Here is a 19,034-nt window from a genome sequence, read left to right as displayed (position 1 = left end):
TTATTTATTTGACAGAGACAGAGACAGCCAGCGAGAGAGGGAACACAAGCAGGGGGAGTGGGAGAGGAAGAAGCAGGCTCATAGAGGAAGAGCCTGATGTGGGGCTCGATCCCACAACGCCGGGATCACGCCCTGAGCCGAAGGCAGAAGCTTAACCACTGTGCCACCCAGGTGCCCCCCAAGTTTCTGTTTTAACTTTCTCTTCTACCATCCTATCCTCCAATTCACTAATTCATTCTTCTGCCTCATTTACCCTGGCCATCAGAGCATCTAGTTTAGACTGCATTTGATTCATAGCATTTTTAATTTCTGCCAGATTCGCTCTCATTTCCACCCCTCAGAGATTCTATATTCTCGTTAATATTTTTGTTATTATTTTTTTCAATCCAACACATCATCTTGACCATTGTTACTCTGAACTCCATTTCTGACAATTTGGTTATATCCATATCCATCAGTTCTGTGGCAGAGGCCACAGACTCATTATCTTTTCTTTGCTGGGCGGGGGGGATTTCTCCTCCTCGTCATTCTGATGAGGAGATGTTGCGGGGATGCTCAGAGCCCAAATTATTGACCAGGACCCAGGCAGTGTGCACTTGTTTTATAGGGACCTTAGGGATGTGGGCTTCTCGATTTTTCAGCCTGCCTTCCGGGGGAGGGGCCTGCTGCACTGATACTCAGGCAACCCTGTTTGGGTAGAGTCTCCGTGTCCCCTGCAAGGGGGGCATGGGGATGGAAACAATGTGAGCTGGTATTTCTGGGCTTTTGTTCTCTGGTGGCTTTCCCTGGTGGTTTTCTTTGGCTCTTCTGAGAGTCAGAGCAGCAGTGGCCGAATCCTAGCCTCTGTCTCCGAACAAAGAGATCGCAGTCCGCTCTGCTCTGAGCTCTCTTGGCCACTGTAACTCTGTTTCTGTCGGTGCTGCTAATAACCCTGCAGCGTCCCGGGTTGTGCGCCCCACAGCCGCTCTCCCAGCCCTCACTTCCAGGGGCTGCACATCTCTGTCCTTTGTGCTTCTAACACTACCAGCCGCCAGCCGCCCCTGGTTCCTGTGCATGCTCCCGAGCTCCCAGTTTCAGTGTGGTTTGTGTGTGCTCCAGAGCTCCGGTTTTCAGTCTGGTCGTGCAGGCGCTCCTGAGCTCCTAGTATCAGTCCAGTTCCAGTGAATGCTCTGGAGCTCCAGTTTGCAGTTTGGACACATGCACTCCCAAGCTCCCAGTATCAGTCTGGTTCCAGTGAGCACTCCAGAGCTCCAGTTTTCAGTTTGGATGCGCGCACGCTCCCAGGCTCACGGTTTCAGTCTGCTCTCTTACTGGTGCCAACCTGCGAGTCAGCCCACTCCCCAGTGCAGGTGGCTACCGCTTCCCGGCGCCTGAGCGGGGCGGCTCCCTCCCCCTTCCATTTATTTTCTGATATCTATGCGCGGATTCACGGCTCCCCACTTCATACCTCAATTCTCAGCGCTGGAGATGTTCATTTGTAGAGATCCAGAAGTATCTTCCAGCATCTCAGGCTAATTCCGTGGGTGTTCAGGATGGTCTGGTACCTACCCAGCTCGACTCAGGGGACCAGCTGAAAAAGGGGACCCTTACTCCTCTGTCATCTTTTCTCCTCCTTGCAGAAAGTGGTCGCTTTTCTGTTCATAGAGTTTCTGCTACTCTTTTCTTCATTCTCCAGTTGCATTCATAGGTATTCAGAATGGTTTGGTAGCTCTCTAGCTGAATTCCTGGGACCAGACGAACTTTAGGTCTCCTGCTCCTCTGCCATCTTGGAACTGGAAGCCTAAGCTTTATAGTTTTAATTGTGTCTTTAACAGTTTCAGTAAATGCCTTTCCTGGCAAGTTTGCTACATAGCTGATAGAGGTGGAAACAACCCTCGACTCCTTTCCCAGGGAGGCTTGAAAATTACCTTCTCAGAACAATGTGGTTTGGATATTGATGACACTTTATACAATACTTTAGGATTAATTGAAAACTTTCATGAACATCTATATGATAAAAGAGAAACTGAATTTTGTGTTGATTAGCATACTTGACTTTCTTGTTGGAGCCACACAGTGGATATATTCACGAGCCCTTAAATATATTCATAGCTCAATTTGATGAGGGAGCAGAAGGCTAACTGAGGACAAAGCAGAAACTGACGCCCTGCAACCCCCCCCTCCTGCCATGGGAATTATGTGACATTCCTCAGGCACTCCTGGCTGCCCTCAAGGACAAAGAAATAGTTAACCTTTAGATACCACAACCCTCAGTTTACAAATGTTTTAGCAGTCTACAAGAACAAAGCATCTCTGCCAGTGACCTAGCTTCCAGAAGGGAATGTAGATACAATTGAATGTCCTTGTAGTCGGCAGCCTCCAGGAAGTTCCCGACTATCTTCATATTAATGCCTTACGAGAGGGGTAAACGGCCTTGACTTGACAATGGCAAGGCCTCGGTATCCTGAGTCTTCTTTAACATATAAAATTTTTTCTCAACCTTCCTTTCTCCTTACCTCCCCCAACCCCATGGTATATAATCAGCCACCCCTCACAACTCCGGTGCAGCAGCTCTTTCTGCCCACGGGTCCTGTCCCTGTGCTTTACTAAACCACCAATTTTGCACCAAAGATGCCTCAAGAATTCTTTCTTGGTCGTCAGCTCCGGACTCCACCCCACTGAACCTCACGTGTATTCCGTAACCTCATCAAATTGACTTAAGAGTTGTCTGATGTTCCTGTTCACAGATGTCAGTGCTATGGTCATGCTGATAAGTGCGACACAACAAGCCAGCCCTATCGATGCCTCTGCTCTCTGGAAAGCTTCACCCAAGGACTACATGTGAGTTCTCTGTTAAATGCATGAAAATCTAAAACAAAACAAAACAAAACAACCCCAAAAAGTGGGGGAGAGGAGGGAGATGCTGAAATGGTGAATATAAATTTTTTAACTAATTTTGTTCTACCTTCTGGGTATGATTAAAGATAAATTGATACAAGCCTGAAATGTCAATTATTTCAGGAAATTTTTGGTAGAGAAAAATAAAAGCCATCAAAAAGATGAAAATGTCACTTTAAAAAATAAACCCTATCAGAAAAATAACAACTAAGATTAACGTTGGGGTTTTATTTTACTTTTCTGTTTCATCAGCATTTTCATGTTTTATTAAACAATTTTAAAGGTGTCTAGATAGAATGGCACTAAAAATAGGGGCTTGAATCCTGCATCTAAAGGGTAGTTATACAAAGGTGTCTGTGCAGCATAGGAGTCTTTTGATGCAGGGAGATCTGTGAATTTGAAGCAATTAACTTGAATTCATTCTGATATCAGTAATTCTAATTAATTTGAAAATCTATAGTAAAATGACTCAGAAAATATGTTACTTTTGTTTGGCTATGATGGTCAGGGGAAGTTTCATAGTTGAATTAGAGATTTAGCTACGTCTTTAAGAAAAAGGGGTAAATGGAAAAGAAATTGAGAGGTATTCATTGATAGAAATATCCAGCAATGACATCAGTAACAGCTAATATGAAAACAAGTACAGCAGCAGTAACAGTCATACCAGTAATAAAAAATAAATAGTATGGAGTCTTTGGTAAGTGATATTTAAGGCAATTGATATCAATTTGGAAAAAAAAAGTTAAAGCTCTACTTCATGGCATGTATAGAAATCCAGGTGACTTAAAGAATTAAATGTAAAAATAATTGTAAATACACTAAGATAAAGATTAAAATCAAATTTGTAAACCTAAAGCTAGAGATTTTATAAGCAAAACAAATACAAATAGAGACAAAGAAACATATCAGAGTCATGAAGAAAATTATTGACATATTTTGTCATATACATATTTAAAATTCTTTACATTGTAAAGACTAATTAATTGGATGAACTTGATTGATTCATTCTTATTCAGCCATAATTGTGTGTTTAATTTTTCCCAACTTGATTGGTTCTTGATTTTAAATTTAAAGTGACATTTATTATATTTTTTCTGGTGTCGTCTTCTTTTGATTCTTTAAGATGCCTATTTCTCTTTCCTTGCAATCAGTGATTTCTTTTATTAACCTCACAATGTAAGCACTGTCTCATAGATTCCTACTTGACTTGGCTTCTAAACCTTGCCCTGTATGTGTTTAATTAGCCACTTCACTTTTTTCTGTCATTTGTTTTAAGATATCATGGAACGTGTTGTTTTTAAAAAACCATCTGTCAAGATTTTAGGAACTCCATTTATGTCTTCTGAGATTCTTAATCTGTTCTAATTTGTTTCCAGTGACAATATTAGTGCATATGGTTCAGTAGCAAGAATATTATCTACAATGCAGGCTCCCTCTAGCACATTTAGGATGTAGTCCTGGCCCTCAATTTCAACTCAGTCTTTGATTTGGTTACAGTTTTCCTTCTTTCTCAAGCCAGAACTTTCATGTTCTAATTCAGATGTTCCTTTGAACTTATTCTCCAGATCATTGCTTTATATTGCTGATCTTTTAATTTATATATTTCATCTTCACCACTGGTTGATAATTGCTTTGAAAGAAAGAATCTTTTACATTTTTGGGGGGTTTCTAACATCTAGAGGCTTTGAATTTGGTTTGATTAGAGTATCAGGAAAAAAATCTTTTTAAAAAGCATTGATTTTAGTATGTTTGATTGTGTGGCTTATCATATTGTCCCAGAAAGGAAATTAATTGGATGAACTTGATTGATTCACTCTTTATTCAGCCATAATCATGTGTTTAAGTGTTTGCCAGTTTGATTTGTTCTTGATTCTAAAGTTAAAGTTACGTTTTATTTTATTTTTCCTAGTGTCCTCTCCGTTTGATTCTTTAAAATAGACACTTCCCTTTCCTTGCAATCAGTGATATCTTTTATTGACCTCACCCCTCCTCCCCAAACTCACCAAGAGCTCAGTTAAAACACACTCTGGGATGAATTTAGTAAGGCACCTTGATCTGAATCTATATAGTTTATGCAAATTAAGGACTGGGTGATGGTTTCATATGATATATTGTTTTCTGAGTTTCTCTTGCTTTGTTTCAACTAGATAGTTCTCATCCCCTCAACCCCCACCCCATCTCCCTTTTCCTTTTGATATCCCATCCCATTTTTTCCCTTTTCTCCCTCTTTAATTGCTCACAGTTGGGTGATTGATATTTTATGATTCTTGGATGATTTCATGCTTCCCCTTAAAAATAGAGCCATTAAATTAATCAAGGCTTATGATTGGTTTCAGAAGTCAAGTTGGGATTTTCAGACTTGGTCTCAGGTGGTGACTGTTGGATTATGAACTAGCGAAATAATTAACTAAATTTAGGTTGGTAATACATTTTAATGCTTCTTATTTAGACATTAAGTGTCTTTTAGAAACAAAGGTAAAAAGTTGACTTTTCTGTTATTTTCTTCCTTGACATATTTTGATAATTTATGAATTTAGCCATAAATAAAAAAGCAACAAATATCATTCACTTAACAAAGTTTGGCAAATGTAGCCAAAGGGAAAAAGTCAATAGACTGTTGAATGATTTCTCAGTCCTATGTTATTTTCAATAATGTGCTAAAAATGAGAAATGATTTTATAAAGCATTCATAAGTATAACATTCTCTTATTGTTATAATTCATAGTATTTTTTTCTTTTTCTCAGTCCTATGTTATTTTCAATAATGTGCTAAAAATGAGAAATGATTTTATAAAGCATTCATAAGTATGACATTCTCTTATTGTTATAATTCATAGTATTTTTTTCTTTTCTTTTTTTTTTTTTAAAGATTTTATTTATTTATTCGACAGAGACAGAGACAGCCAGTGANGACAGAGATAGAGACAGCCAGCGAGAGAGGGAACACAAGCAGGGGGAGTGGGAGAGGAAGAAGCAGGCTCATAGCAGAGGAGCCTGATGTGGGGCTCAATCCCATAACGCCAGGATCACGCCCTAAACTGAAGGTAGACGCTTAACCGCTGTGCCACCCAGGCGCCCCCATAGTATTTTAATACATGTGGGACTTACATATCAGAAAAAGGTATCTTAAAATAATTTGAAAATATACTTATTCAAATGCTTTTCACATTGTTCTACTTTTTAAAATAATAAGTTTGAATATAAGCCATCCATTTCCTATTGGAACCAATGTTCTTTTTAAAGATCTGGACATAATCCAAAAAGAATGTCTTCAATTTCACAGTATTATGCTAACCATTAATAATATTACTCAATAAACAGGGCTTTTGTGAATTATATTACAGCCATTTGGCAAACAGATGAAAACGTAAGCCTTGAGAATATGCCAGTTCTTGGCAATTGGCAGTCTTATAAGAAAGTGTTTTTAGTGGAAGTGAAAATGAAGTCAGGAGAAAGGAGTAGAATGGTAAATTCAGAAGCAAGTTCTGATACATAGCCATTCCAGGGAATTTTCTATGTAAAGCATTTTTTAGTTGTTTATAAAATTGGTGTCACAAACTGGTGGTCCACAAGTGGGAACAGTGTTTAAATAGTTTGTTATTTAATTTCCCAAAAAGTTTTCCCTTCTCCTCCTCCTGCATCTGTGGCTTTTCCTAATAAGAAAATAAATCAACACTATACTATATTTCCCCATGACAGCCTAACTCAAGGTAAAAATACCCTCTTTGGAACTGTCTCATTCTTTGGTTTGCTAACATTTTCACTAACCATAGCCTTACATCTGGGTGACCTCACTTATGTAATACCTGGTCCTCTTAATAGATTAAGACTTAGACTAGTGCCTAGAATACATGATTAATTATTCTGGGAATAGCAAGACTGACTAGTTCATAACTCCACTGGTATATCCTATTTCTTTTTTCCATTCATAAAATTAAAAACGAACAAAACAAAACCCTTAAGAAAAACTATTACCAAAGACCCCACTGATCCTGACTTAAACTTCAAGTCACACTTACTTTTTTCTTAAATATTTCATTGTTGTTTGTGATACTTAAAACATCTACCTTGGAGAGGGTACAAGAAATGATTCAATGATTCTCCTCAGTGAAACTGCTTAGGAACTCTGATGTATTTTGATATGTATTGGCAGTTGTAAGGCTTTGACTTTAATGTATGGTGCATGCCATAAATGATAATTGCATATTTCATTAAGAGAGAATAATTTTAGACTATTTGTGACATTTCTTCTCTAGAAATGACTGAAACAGTGAATAACTTACTGGTTCCATTTTAGGATTAATCTAGAGCAAAACAAATCCCAAAAGTCTATATGCTACTCAGTAACTGTCAAGCAGAATTGAATTTTTCAAAGCAGAATTCAGGACTACATGGTATTTAACTCTTTGTGAATCATTTGATAAGAAACACATATACTCTTTAAATAATTAATTTTTTGGATAGTGGGTAATCACTGTTACTTATACACGTATTTTAAAATTTAAGTGAACTTTTTATTTTGAGATAATTGTAAGTTCATGTACAGTTGTATGAAATAATACAGAGATTTCTTGTACCTTCTACTCAATTTGAACCATGATAACATTTTGCAAAACTAGTGATTTTCTTCTTAAGCAAATTTCTTGAAATGATTTGCATACAATAAAATGTACCCATTTAAAAATGTATCGTTTGATGAGTATTAGCAAATGTATACTCTTGTGTGATCACCTCCATATTTAAGATTGGAATATTTTTGTCTCTCCAAATATTCTCTTGGGCTCCTCCCCAACCTTCAATGCCGAGAAACCACCAATCTGCCTTCTGTCACTATAGATTTGCTTTGCCTGTTCTAAAATTTCATATCATGGAATTATTCAACATGCATTCTTTTAGTATGTACGTTTCTAAAATGCCTCCCCCCTGCCACTGCTAGTCCCCCTCGCCCTTTTTTTTTTAGATCATTTTCTAACTACTTGTGCTATTAGCTTTGTTGCAATAATGTATCTCTGATTCTCCTGCTCAAGAATTCCATTTTAACTATCACAAAGTATGCTTCAAGTCTTCCAAGGAATTGGAAGCTTAGGTGTGTATATTATATGTCAACTAACACAGTTACATAGTTAGAGTATACCCATTACTCCTCCTCTTTTTACCTGTTTTAAGAATTCAAATGTTGATAGACTGTAGCTTTAAGGAACGTGTTATTAGTTGAAACTTGCATCTTTATGATTTTTCATTTTCTTTTAATAGTTATGTTCATCTTTCAGGAGCTCTTGGCTGAGTGATGCAATCATCCGTGCCTCTGCCAAGCACTGGCACTTTGTTGGCTACTTAGCTATTCTTTCATCATTTTGTGACATCATTACCTGCAAGGGTGGCCAAGTGTTCACAGCAATTTATTAGGAACCATGAATATATCTCTTATTCTTTGGCTCTGATTTGTGACCATTTTATAGCATTAATCATGGCTTTTATGAATTAACTACAATCAAGCTATCAGTATGCATTTTTGTTAGTATTATAAATAGCAGAGCCAGCTTAAAACTTTTTATGTAATAGGCTTTCCTACCATTCAATAATTTGAATGGTGCCAACATCACACTCTACAATGCATATTATGTAAATGAATATTTCCTGTTATTTTAGAAAGTGTGTTCCTTTAGAGCACTAAAGTCCAAAAGTATGAGTCATAATGACTAACTTGAGTCATATTTTTGTTACACATCAAGCTTTCCCAGTAATGTTTTTTGTTTGCTCACAGAAAGATCTTACTCTAAAATATTTCATTTTATACTCTAATCTTGTAAATACTAATGAATTAATTTTTTTATGTAACTAGCATTCAGACAGTTCATATTATAGAATCTATATTAAATGTTCATTTAGTGAGTCAAAGCCTAGAATTTCATTTCCTCCCCACACGGTGATGTTATTATTATTAATCCTTGTACTAGTTATTCCATGTTCATAGACAGGAAGACTCAATATTGTCAAGATGTCTGTTCTTCCTACCTTGATCTATAGTTTCAATGTAATCCTGATCAAAATCTCAGAGATTTATTTTGTGAATATCAACAGGCTATTTCTTTTCCTTTTTTTTTTTTTGTTCAATTATCCAACATATAGTACACCATTAGTTTTTGATGTAGTGTTCAATCATTCATTAGTTGTGTATAATACCCAGTGCTCATCATGTCATGTGCCCTCCTTAGTACCCATCACCTGGTAACCTCATCCCCCTAGCCCCTTCCCATCTGAAACCCTCAGTTTGTTTCCCGGAGTCCAGAGTCTCTCATGGGTTGTCTCCCGCTCTGATTTCTTCCCATTCAGTTTTCCCTCCCTTCCTCTGTGGCCCTCTGCTTTATTCCTTATGTTTCGCCTATGAGTGAAACCATATGATAATTGTCTTTCTCTGTTTGACTTATTTCACTCAGCATAATCCCCTCCAGTTCCATCCATGTCGATGCAAATGGTGGGTATTCATTCTTTCTGATGGCTGAGTAACATTCCATTGTATATATGAACCACATCTTCTTTATCTATCTGTTGAAAGGCATCTTGGCTCCTTCCACAGTTTGGCTATTGTGGACATTGCTGCTATGAACACTGGGGTGCGTGTACCTCTTCTTTTCACTGTATCTGTATCTTTGGGGTAAATACCTAGTAGTGCAATTGCTGGTTGTAGGGTAGCACTATTTTTAACATCTTGAGGAACCTTCATAATGTTTTCCAGAGTGGTTATATCAGCTTGCATTCCCCCCAACAGTGTAAGAGGGTTCCCTTTTCTTCACATCCTCACCAACATTTGTTGTTCCCTGACTTGTTACTTTTAGCCATTCTGACTGGTATGTGGTGGTATCTCATTGTGGTTCTGATTTGTACTTCCCTGAAGGCTAGTGATGTGGAACATTTTTCTTGTGTCTATTAGCCATTTGTAAGTCTTTCTTGGAGAAGTGACTGTTCATGTCTTCTGCCCATTTCTTGACTGGGTTTTTTGTTTTTTAGGTGTTGAGTTTGGGAAGTTCTTTATAGATCTTGGATACCAGCCTTTCATCGGTTATGTCATTTGCAAATATCTTCTCCCATTCTGTGGGTTGCCTTTAATTTGTTGACTGTTTCCTTTGTTGTGCAGAAGCTTTTTATCTTGATAAAGTCCCAACAGTTCATTTTTACTTTTGTTTCCCTTGCGTTTAGAGATGGGCTATTTCTAAAGTTTATGTGAGAGACACAAGACACACAATAGCCAAGACAATATTGAAAGACAAGAACAAAGTCAGACTCCTGACACTACCTGACCTCAAGACTTATCATTAAAGTTACAGTAATTAAAACAATATGGTCTTGGCAAAAATAAATAGATCAGTGGAATGAAATAGAAATAGACCCACATAAATATAGTAAACACTAAAGTAAACTGTCACTTTGGATAATAATGATGTGTCGATTTAGGTTTATCAGTTTATAATAATATACTACTCTGATGCCAGATGTTGAAAGTTGGGGATTCTGTGAATAGGTTGGGGCAGGAGGTATAGGGGAACTCTATATTAGTCTCTCAATTTTTCTGTCAACTTGAAAATGCTTTAAAAATTATAGTCTATTGAAAAAGTAGCATTTAAGACAGTGATGATTGCACTTAAAGAGATAAAAGGTTCTTGGATTATTCTTTTTTTAAGATTTATTTATTTTTATTTATTTATTTATTTATTTATTTATTTATTTATTTATTTATTTATTTTAGAGAGAGAGAGAGCACAAGTGGGGAGAAGGGTAGAGGCAGAGGGAGAAAGAGAGAGAGAATCCTCAAGCAGACTCCCTGCTGAGCATGGAGCCTGATGCAGGGCTCCAGGCGGGGCTCGATCTCAGGACCCTGAAATCATGACCTGAGCCAAAATCAAGAGGTGGTTCCTTAACTGAAGCCACTGAGGTACCCCAGAAGTCCTTGAGTTATTCTTGAAGAGTGTGGAATTTTTTCAAATTTTAACTTAGCAACATTTGTATTTAAGAATAATACAGCAAAAGAGAAGAAATGTGGTTAATAACTTCCCCCAAGGCACCTGGGTGGCACAGCGGTTAAGCGTCTGCCTTCAGCTCAGGGCGTGATCCCGGCGTTATGGGATCGAGCCCCACATCAGGCTCCTCTGCTATGAGCCTGCTTCTTCCTCTCCCATTCCTCCTGCTTGTTCCCTCTCTCGCTGGCTGTCTCTATCTCTGTCAAATAAATAAATAAAATCTTTAAAAAAAAAAATAACTTCCCCCAAATATAAAAAATAAAAAGGAAACATCTTTCTTATTCCAAATAAGGCAAAAAAGGAGAGGGAAATAAAAAAGTAAAATATATAGAAAATACAAATTCCATATATATCAATAATCATAACAATAGAAATGTATTAAACTTGTCAGAATTAAGTGCTGGCATACACACAAAAATGTAATATCCATTGTTGTCTGAGTAAACCTGCATTAATGTGAGAGAGTACCTTAGGCACAAATGTTAAGAAGGCACCAAAAAACGTGTTAATCACAATAAATAATATTTTATTGTAATGCTTAAAAAAAGGCAAAATGATACTAAAATCCATGAGGAAAAATATATAAACATTTTGAATAAAAATAAGCTGTTGTTTTTTTGGTAACTCTTTGTTCCTTAGCAATGAGACCTATTTCCAGTCAGCCACAGCTCCTGACTAGCTGTCTGTAAGGTTATCCTGTGTCTGTCTCACGTGAAGGTTGGCAGTGGTTTAGAAACAGATTGGTCAAAATGATGAGTTATATATAGCTAAACCTTTTGATTATAGAGTGTTTATTAACTTGCTCCACTTAGGTCCTAATACAGGAGGATATTTTATAAATGTAGAAAGGGGTGCATATTTTTATTTGGTCTCAGATTCCAATATGGCTCAGCATGGCACGGATGTTGAAATGGTGAGACATATACCTAAAACACAAGCACACATAAAGTTTAAAAATTTAAAAACTGCTTAAGCTATATAATATTAGGTAAAATACATTTTAAGTAAAAAATTTTATTAGAGATTAGGTGCTTTATTACATAATGGTAAATGATCCAATTCTAAACTTACATGCATCTTCTAACATAGATTCAAAAGTATATAGCAAAATTTGACAGAACTGGGAGGAGAAATTGACAAATCCAACATCAGTGTAGGAGACTTTAATATATTTCATTTGGTAATTAATCAAACAGGCAGTTAAAAAATTAAAATCCTTAACAATTGAGAATTGAATAATTTGAAGCTTGAGCTAATAGATTCCTGTATCCAACAATGAAAAAATGCACATTCATGTCAAGATCACATGGAAAATTTATGAACATTGATCATATACTAATCGATAACAATAGTCTCAACAAATTATGTAGAATTTGTAATCATAATACATTGTAAGCATTAAGTAAATAGTTCTAAGTAAATGAAGGCATATCGTCATTTCACTATTATCCAAATGAGTCAAGAAAAGTAGAAATAGATGGAAAAGAACCCCAACTAAAATTATGAGCCTTTTATTAATCCAACAAAATTTTATTGAGTACTCATTTGCTAAGCAGTAGGTTTACATCCCTGGGCAAAACACAATTATTCCTCTTCTTGAAGAGTTTACATTCTCTTAGAGTTGGTGGTGGTGGTGGGGGGGAGGCAAAAGAAGTAAAATAAGCAAGTTAAATATATAGTATGCTCAGGTTTTATCTGAAGGCTTAGTGTTTTATTTTGAACTGTGTCAGTAGAATGAATTGTGGAGGCCAGGATGCAAAATCAAAGGAGAGTACAAAAAAGAAAATCTAAGATCACTCTCATGTAAACAAAGCTGAAGATTTTAAAATGATGAACCAAATCTAGCTTTTTATAAAAACAATAATATATAGTAGCCAAATTGGGTTTCTCCCAGGAATGCAAGTGAAATTTAATATTAATAAAACTATTAATGTAATTCACCACATTAACTCAAGAAAGGAAAAACATGATCATTTCAACAGAATTGGAAAAAAGCAGTTGATAAAATTTAACACCCATCTAGACAAGTGTTTTTAGAATACTCTCAATTGAAAAAGATCCTCTTAACCTGATAAAGAACATCTGCAGTTTTCTACTATTAAAAGTGCACATAATGGTAAATCCATTGAAGCATTCCCTTCAAAATCAGGAATAAGACAAGGATGTCTATTATTCTGCATTTTATTGGAGGATCTAGCCAGCTCAATATGATAGAAGAAAAGAAATAAACACTTAAAAATTAGAAAGAACTGAGCTGCCAATATCTGAAGATAATATGGCCAGAAAATGCAAAAAAAAAAAATCCACAAATTATTACATATTAAGAGGAATTTAATAAGGTGGCTAGATATAGGCTAGAAACATGAAAATAATTGTCTTTTATTATTTGCCAAAATAATTGTCTTTTATTATATGCCAAAATAACAAACAGGAAACTTAATTTAAAAATTATTTTTCACAGAAAATATAGTGTATCTTTATAACTTCTGAATACAAGAAGCGTAACTATAAAGGAAGAAACTAATAAATGTGACTGTTATAATTAGAAACTTCTTCATCAAAAGCTACCATTAAAAAAAAAAGCTACAGATTAGCATATTATATTAGCAACACAACACATATAACAGACAAAGGGAACTTTTAAATCAGACTATTGAAAAATAGACCAAGAAAATTGAATGAGATAATTTGCAGAAAGAGGTTAGTTAGAAATGACAACTCAAAGCACCAATATACATATGAAAACTTCTACAGTTTTACTGGTTATCGGTAAAGTAAACATAACCATGAGATAACATTTTATTCTCATGAGGTCGGTAAAGATTCAAAAAATCTGAAAATTTCAGTTGCTGACGAGGGCGTAGATTACTGACAACTCATCCACCACTGATGGGAAGTTACCACCACTATGGGAAAACAATTTGCAATATTTAAATGGATCCTTATGGTAGCAGTTCTGAATGAACATGGCTATTACATCAGCATGACTAGACTCTCAAACAATTGAATACAAAAAGCTTGTAGAATAATATATACAGTATACCATTATGTAAAATTTAAAAACACAAAACAATACTGCTACTAAGTAATACATAAATATAAAATGTAAATATGAAGAAAAGCACGTGAACGAATATTTCTAAGTTTAGGTGTTACTGGTGGAGTGGAATATATATTGTGGTGTTTTGTTTTTTAAGTCAGGTGGTAAATATAAGAACACAATTGTTTGCTTTTTTATTATTTATAAATGTTGCAGTCCTAAATATTTTAATATAATTTTCCTAAAATATTATAGTATGATTTATTAATCTATCAAGAACATATCATCTATGTTAAGTATTCATGCTACTGCTAAAAAGAGAGTGGAGGTGACTCTCCTTGGCATGGAATAATTGCTACAAAATTCATGATTACTGTGTACCTTTATAGTTTTAATGTGAAGATTGATCATTTGTTAGCTTCATTCAACAAATATTTATGAAATGCCTTCTATGTGTATAACATTATGCTACGGTACAGCCATAACATCTTGATTACAGATGCAAGTATTTGAAAATATTGAAGGACTTTCATTTGTGAAAGTCAAAAAAGATTTCCTGGCAGACACTAATTACTATAATGAGTGGAGATGACTTTAGTGCAAACAAATTATTCAGACTAACAATTTGTAATTAATAGATAATATAAACATCATTGACATTTTAAATCTTAAAACAAAAATTTAAATGTAGCTATACTAATAAAAGGATTTTTAAAATTTATTAATCTGGTACTCAAGCCTAACATTAGATAAAATTTCCAATATAATATGGCTTTCTATCCAAAGAGTAACTCAGATGCATTTTTGTGTTCACTCATTAAGTGTAGAGAAACTCTAATGGTGGGATGACTGGGTGGCCCAGTCAGTTAAGCATCCTGACTCTTGGTTTCAGCTCAGGTCATGATCTCCAGGTCGTGAGATCGAGCCCTGAGTTGGGCTTCCTGCTCAGTGAGGAGTCTGTTTCAGATTCTTTCTCCCTCTCCTTCCCCTTCTCTCCTTCCCTGCTTGCACATGTGCTCTCTTTCTCTCTCTAAAATAAGTAATAAAATCTTTGAAAAATAATGTATTTTACTTCTTAAAATACGAATCTGTATTTTGAAGAGGTACATGTAAAGAACATTTTAATATGATGACTCCATTTTCTCATCATTGACTTCCTTTATAAAATAGTGCAGGTTATCCTATACAAATGTGTTCTCTCTTCCAGGCCACATTTTCTGGCATATCAGTAGGAATAAATTATCATGGTTTCCTTACAATGGAATTGCCTTGGCTTGGCCACTACCTACAAACTGGAAGAAACCATAAAGTCCTCTTTCTGGACTCTTGGGAGAAAAGTATCTCCTCTGTGTCTTTTCTATTTAGTGCTCTGACAAGTCCCACAATTAAAGAGAAAGAGGCAATAAAGAAGGGCAGGCAGGCCAAGGGAGAAATCAAATATTAAACAATGACCAGTATTCAAAATTAATAAGATGCCAGTGCCTGTCATGCAAATGGATGTTTCATTCAACAGCTACACATTGTTAGATGGTCCGCATTCACAGTCAGAAATTCCCTCCTTATGTTTATTGATTACCACTTATATGTATTTTTAAATATTTTATTTATTTTAGAGTGAGAGCAAGAGAGAGAGAGAGAGCACAAGTGGGGAGAAGGGCAAAGACAGAGGGAGAGGGAGGACTCTGCACTCAGAATGGAGCCCCATGTGAGGTTTGATCTTACGGCCCTGAGATCATGACCTGAGCTGAAACCAAGAGTCAGACACCTAACCGACTGAGCCACCCAGGCCCCCCTATCAGTTGTATTTTTGTATAGACCATGTGTAGAACTGAAATAGTTGTCCAAATGATTCTGCTTACAGTCTCTATTTTTTTTTTAAAGATTTTATTTATTTAGTTGAGGTGGGGGGTGGAAAGCAAAGAGGGGGAGTGAGAGGGAGAAGCAGACTCCCTGCAGAGCAGAGAACTCAACACCTGGCTCCATTCCAGGACCCCGCAATCATGACCTGAGCCAAAGGCGGATGCTTAACCGAATGAGCCACCCAGGCGCTCCCTACAGTCTGTATTTTTACAAATGTTGATTTTGTTTCCCATGTTATCAAAATTGGTCTTATTGGATGATTTTCTAATCCTCCATTGAAATTTGCCTTCAAAGGTACAGACAAGGCATTGCATAAATTAGAAAGTTTCTAAAAATAGTCAATATGTATTAACTTGAATTGTCAGGCTACGTATGTTAAGTGTTCATGATCATTGTATCATAACTGTCCGATCAGTATTGTCCAATAGTATTAGTATTTAATTTATGCTATTAATTTCAGCACCTAGAGAGCAGCTAAGTATATACTTTCTGTGGGCACTTTAATTATATGAATATGAATAGAATTGAAATTCTATATGAATAGAAATTCTAACCAGGGGAAGATAATTACTGAGGAAAGAATTGAAGGATAAATACATGAAGATTTCTGTCTTCTCAATGGCAAGACATGATAATTGTTTGGGGTTTGCTAATTGAGATTACATAATAACCTATAGGTAAAAGTATGCTGGAAAATATTGCATTTACCTTTAAACCTTTTATGTTACTATTCAAACAAATACTAGAAACATTAAGATACAGTCCTGTAACATGTCATAAATGTAAACAGTCTGTTAGGTCATTCATTCATCAAACATATTGATCACCTATCATGTGCAAAACACTGAGCCACTTTCTGTCTAGATTCTTTTTGCAGTTGGAAGTTTCATCTGTGTTTTCACGCCCCCCACACACATCCTGACCAATCTATCATTGATAAGAAATTAGCACGTTTGTCTAAGCATACCTTTGTGATTGGACCACTAGAGCTGCATAGGGAAACTTCTATTGGAAAAAATAGTTATAAGAGTACACTGAAATTTTTGTTTATAAAGATGATTTCTCTATCTAGTAGACAAAAGAAATTATCCTGAAACCACATCATTTGAATTACAATTGAACTGCTACATCCAAAGGAAAGAGGAAGCTGTGAATAGAGCCAGAGGACAATTATTATTATTAGAGATTTAGGCTCTTAAAATTTCCAACATACTGATCTGATGAGAAAGGAGCAATTTACAGACTTTCAGAAGATCTCTAATTCATTTATGCCATTTGGGAATAGTTGAACAAATTGCCTCTTTTAGTTCAGTAAGTAGTACCATACTGACTTCTAAAAAGTGAGCATTTTATAATTTTTCACTTTGGAACAGATTGCCTTCCTCCCCTTCCCACATAGGCGGGGGCTGCCTACATACCTCTGATTATTCCAGCTGTAGCGGGTAGAGGTGAGCGTCTCCAACCTTGGGTTTCCAGGACTCTGTCATATAGTTAGGCTCTGAGCAGAAGGAGATAAGTATGAACAGTTAGCCATAGTGGATCCACTCAACACCTCTCTCCCTGAGATCATTTTCTATCCCTGGAGCCAGCATAACATGGTGATTAGGAGTGAGAGTTCTAAAAGAGAACAAAGAGAATATTATACATACATATATACACATATATGTATATAATATATTTTTCATATATATGCAAATTGAGTGCCTACTATGTGTGAGGGCTTCTAGGCACTAGGAATATTGTAATGAATAAAATGCACCAAGCACTGCTGTCCTTATGAATTTTTACATTCTAGTTTATACTAATTATCATTCCAGTAGGTGACTTTAGAAAATTATTGTTTTTTTCCCTATTCCTCAGTTTTCTCATCTGTAAAATGGAAGTAATAACAACTCTTACTTCATAGGTTATCAGAAAGATTTAGTCAGCTGGTAAATATGAATCACTTAGGACTGACACCATAACATATTGGCTGTTCGTATTGCATGAAAAGCATTGCCTAGATAAAGACATTTGTAATTATTTTACTATTGAGGGCAGGAAAGGAAATAATTTTCTTTCACTTTGATTTTTTTGCTAGAACCAGCAAAAAATGAAGGAAATGAATTCACTGATAGAAATGAGCTCTTGTTGCATCATCCATTCATTGGTTTCTTCACTCATTTGTTCATTCCCTTACTCAATAAACATTTATTGAGCAATTTATAACATTTCAAGCATTATGCTGTGGTTGATTACATCAATAAAATCTAGTTTCTGATTGAAGAAGCTTAAAGTCAAATAAAGAAAACAGATAAGTAGACTATTAAAATAGTCCATGATAATTGCAGTGATTTAAAAAATATAGACAATATGCTATTTTCTCTATAAATGTTTAATAAAAATAAGGCAGCACCTGTAGTTGTCCTTTGTGCCTCTAAAATTTTAGTCTGTATGTTATGTACTAGACTTAAGGAAAAATAAAGTCTTATTTCATTGTTTACCATTACTGGGGAATTAACTGCTTCTTACAGATTTTCCAGATATGACTTTTTATTTATTTTTATTTTTATTTTTTTTAAAGATTTTTATTTATTTATTTGACAGAGAGAGACAGCCAGCGAGAGAGGGAACACAGGCAGGGGGAGTGGGAGAGGAAGAAGCAGGCTCCCAGCAGAGGAGCCTGATGTGGGGCTCAATCCCAGGATCTGGGATCACACCCTAAGCTGAAGGCAGACACTTAACGACTGAGCCACCCAGGTGCCCCTGACTTTTTATTTTTAATTAAATTTTTTTGAAGTTTTTTATTTATCTAAGTAATCTCTACACAGAATGTGGGGCTTGAANGAACACAGGCAGGGGGAGTGGGAGAGGAAGAAGCAGGCTCCCAGCAGAGGAGCCTGATGTGGGGCTCAATCCCAGGATCTGGGATCACACCCTAAGCTGAAGGCAGACACTTAACGACTGAGCCACCCAGGTGCCTCTGACTTTTTATTTTTAATTAAATTTTTTTTGAAGTTTTTTATTTATCTAAGTAATCTCTACACAGAATGTGGGGCTTGAACTCATAACCTGGAGATCAAGCATTGCATGCTCTTCTTTTTTTTTTTAATGTTTTTTTATTATATTATGTTAGTCACCATAGAGTATATCCCTGGTATCTGATGTAAAGTTTGATGATTCATTAGTTGCGTATAACACCCAGTGCACCATGCAATACGTGCCCTCCTTACTACCCATCACCAGTCTATCCCATTCCCCCA

The 19,034-nt window shown here is 36.0% G+C and overlaps 1 protein-coding gene across 1 annotated transcript in view; it reads left to right on the top strand.

The window, feature by feature from the left end:
* The window catches only part of USH2A (usherin), a 729,748-nt gene that overhangs the window by 66,036 nt on the left and 644,678 nt on the right, over window positions 1-19,034 (top strand). Inside the window, exons 8-9 of the mRNA XM_034667668.1 lie at window positions 2,727-2,820; window positions 17,192-17,240. Coding sequence (XP_034523559.1) covers window positions 2,727-2,820; window positions 17,192-17,240 — 143 coding nt within the window. The remainder of the gene's footprint in view (window positions 1-2,726; window positions 2,821-17,191; window positions 17,241-19,034) is intronic.

The sequence above is a fragment of the Ailuropoda melanoleuca genome, chromosome 8 (assembly GCF_002007445.2).
Source record: "Ailuropoda melanoleuca isolate Jingjing chromosome 8, ASM200744v2, whole genome shotgun sequence".
NCBI lineage: Eukaryota > Metazoa > Chordata > Mammalia > Carnivora > Ursidae > Ailuropoda > Ailuropoda melanoleuca.
The sequence above is the reverse complement of the archived record's forward strand: the minus strand, read 5'-3'. Positions and strand labels throughout refer to the sequence as shown.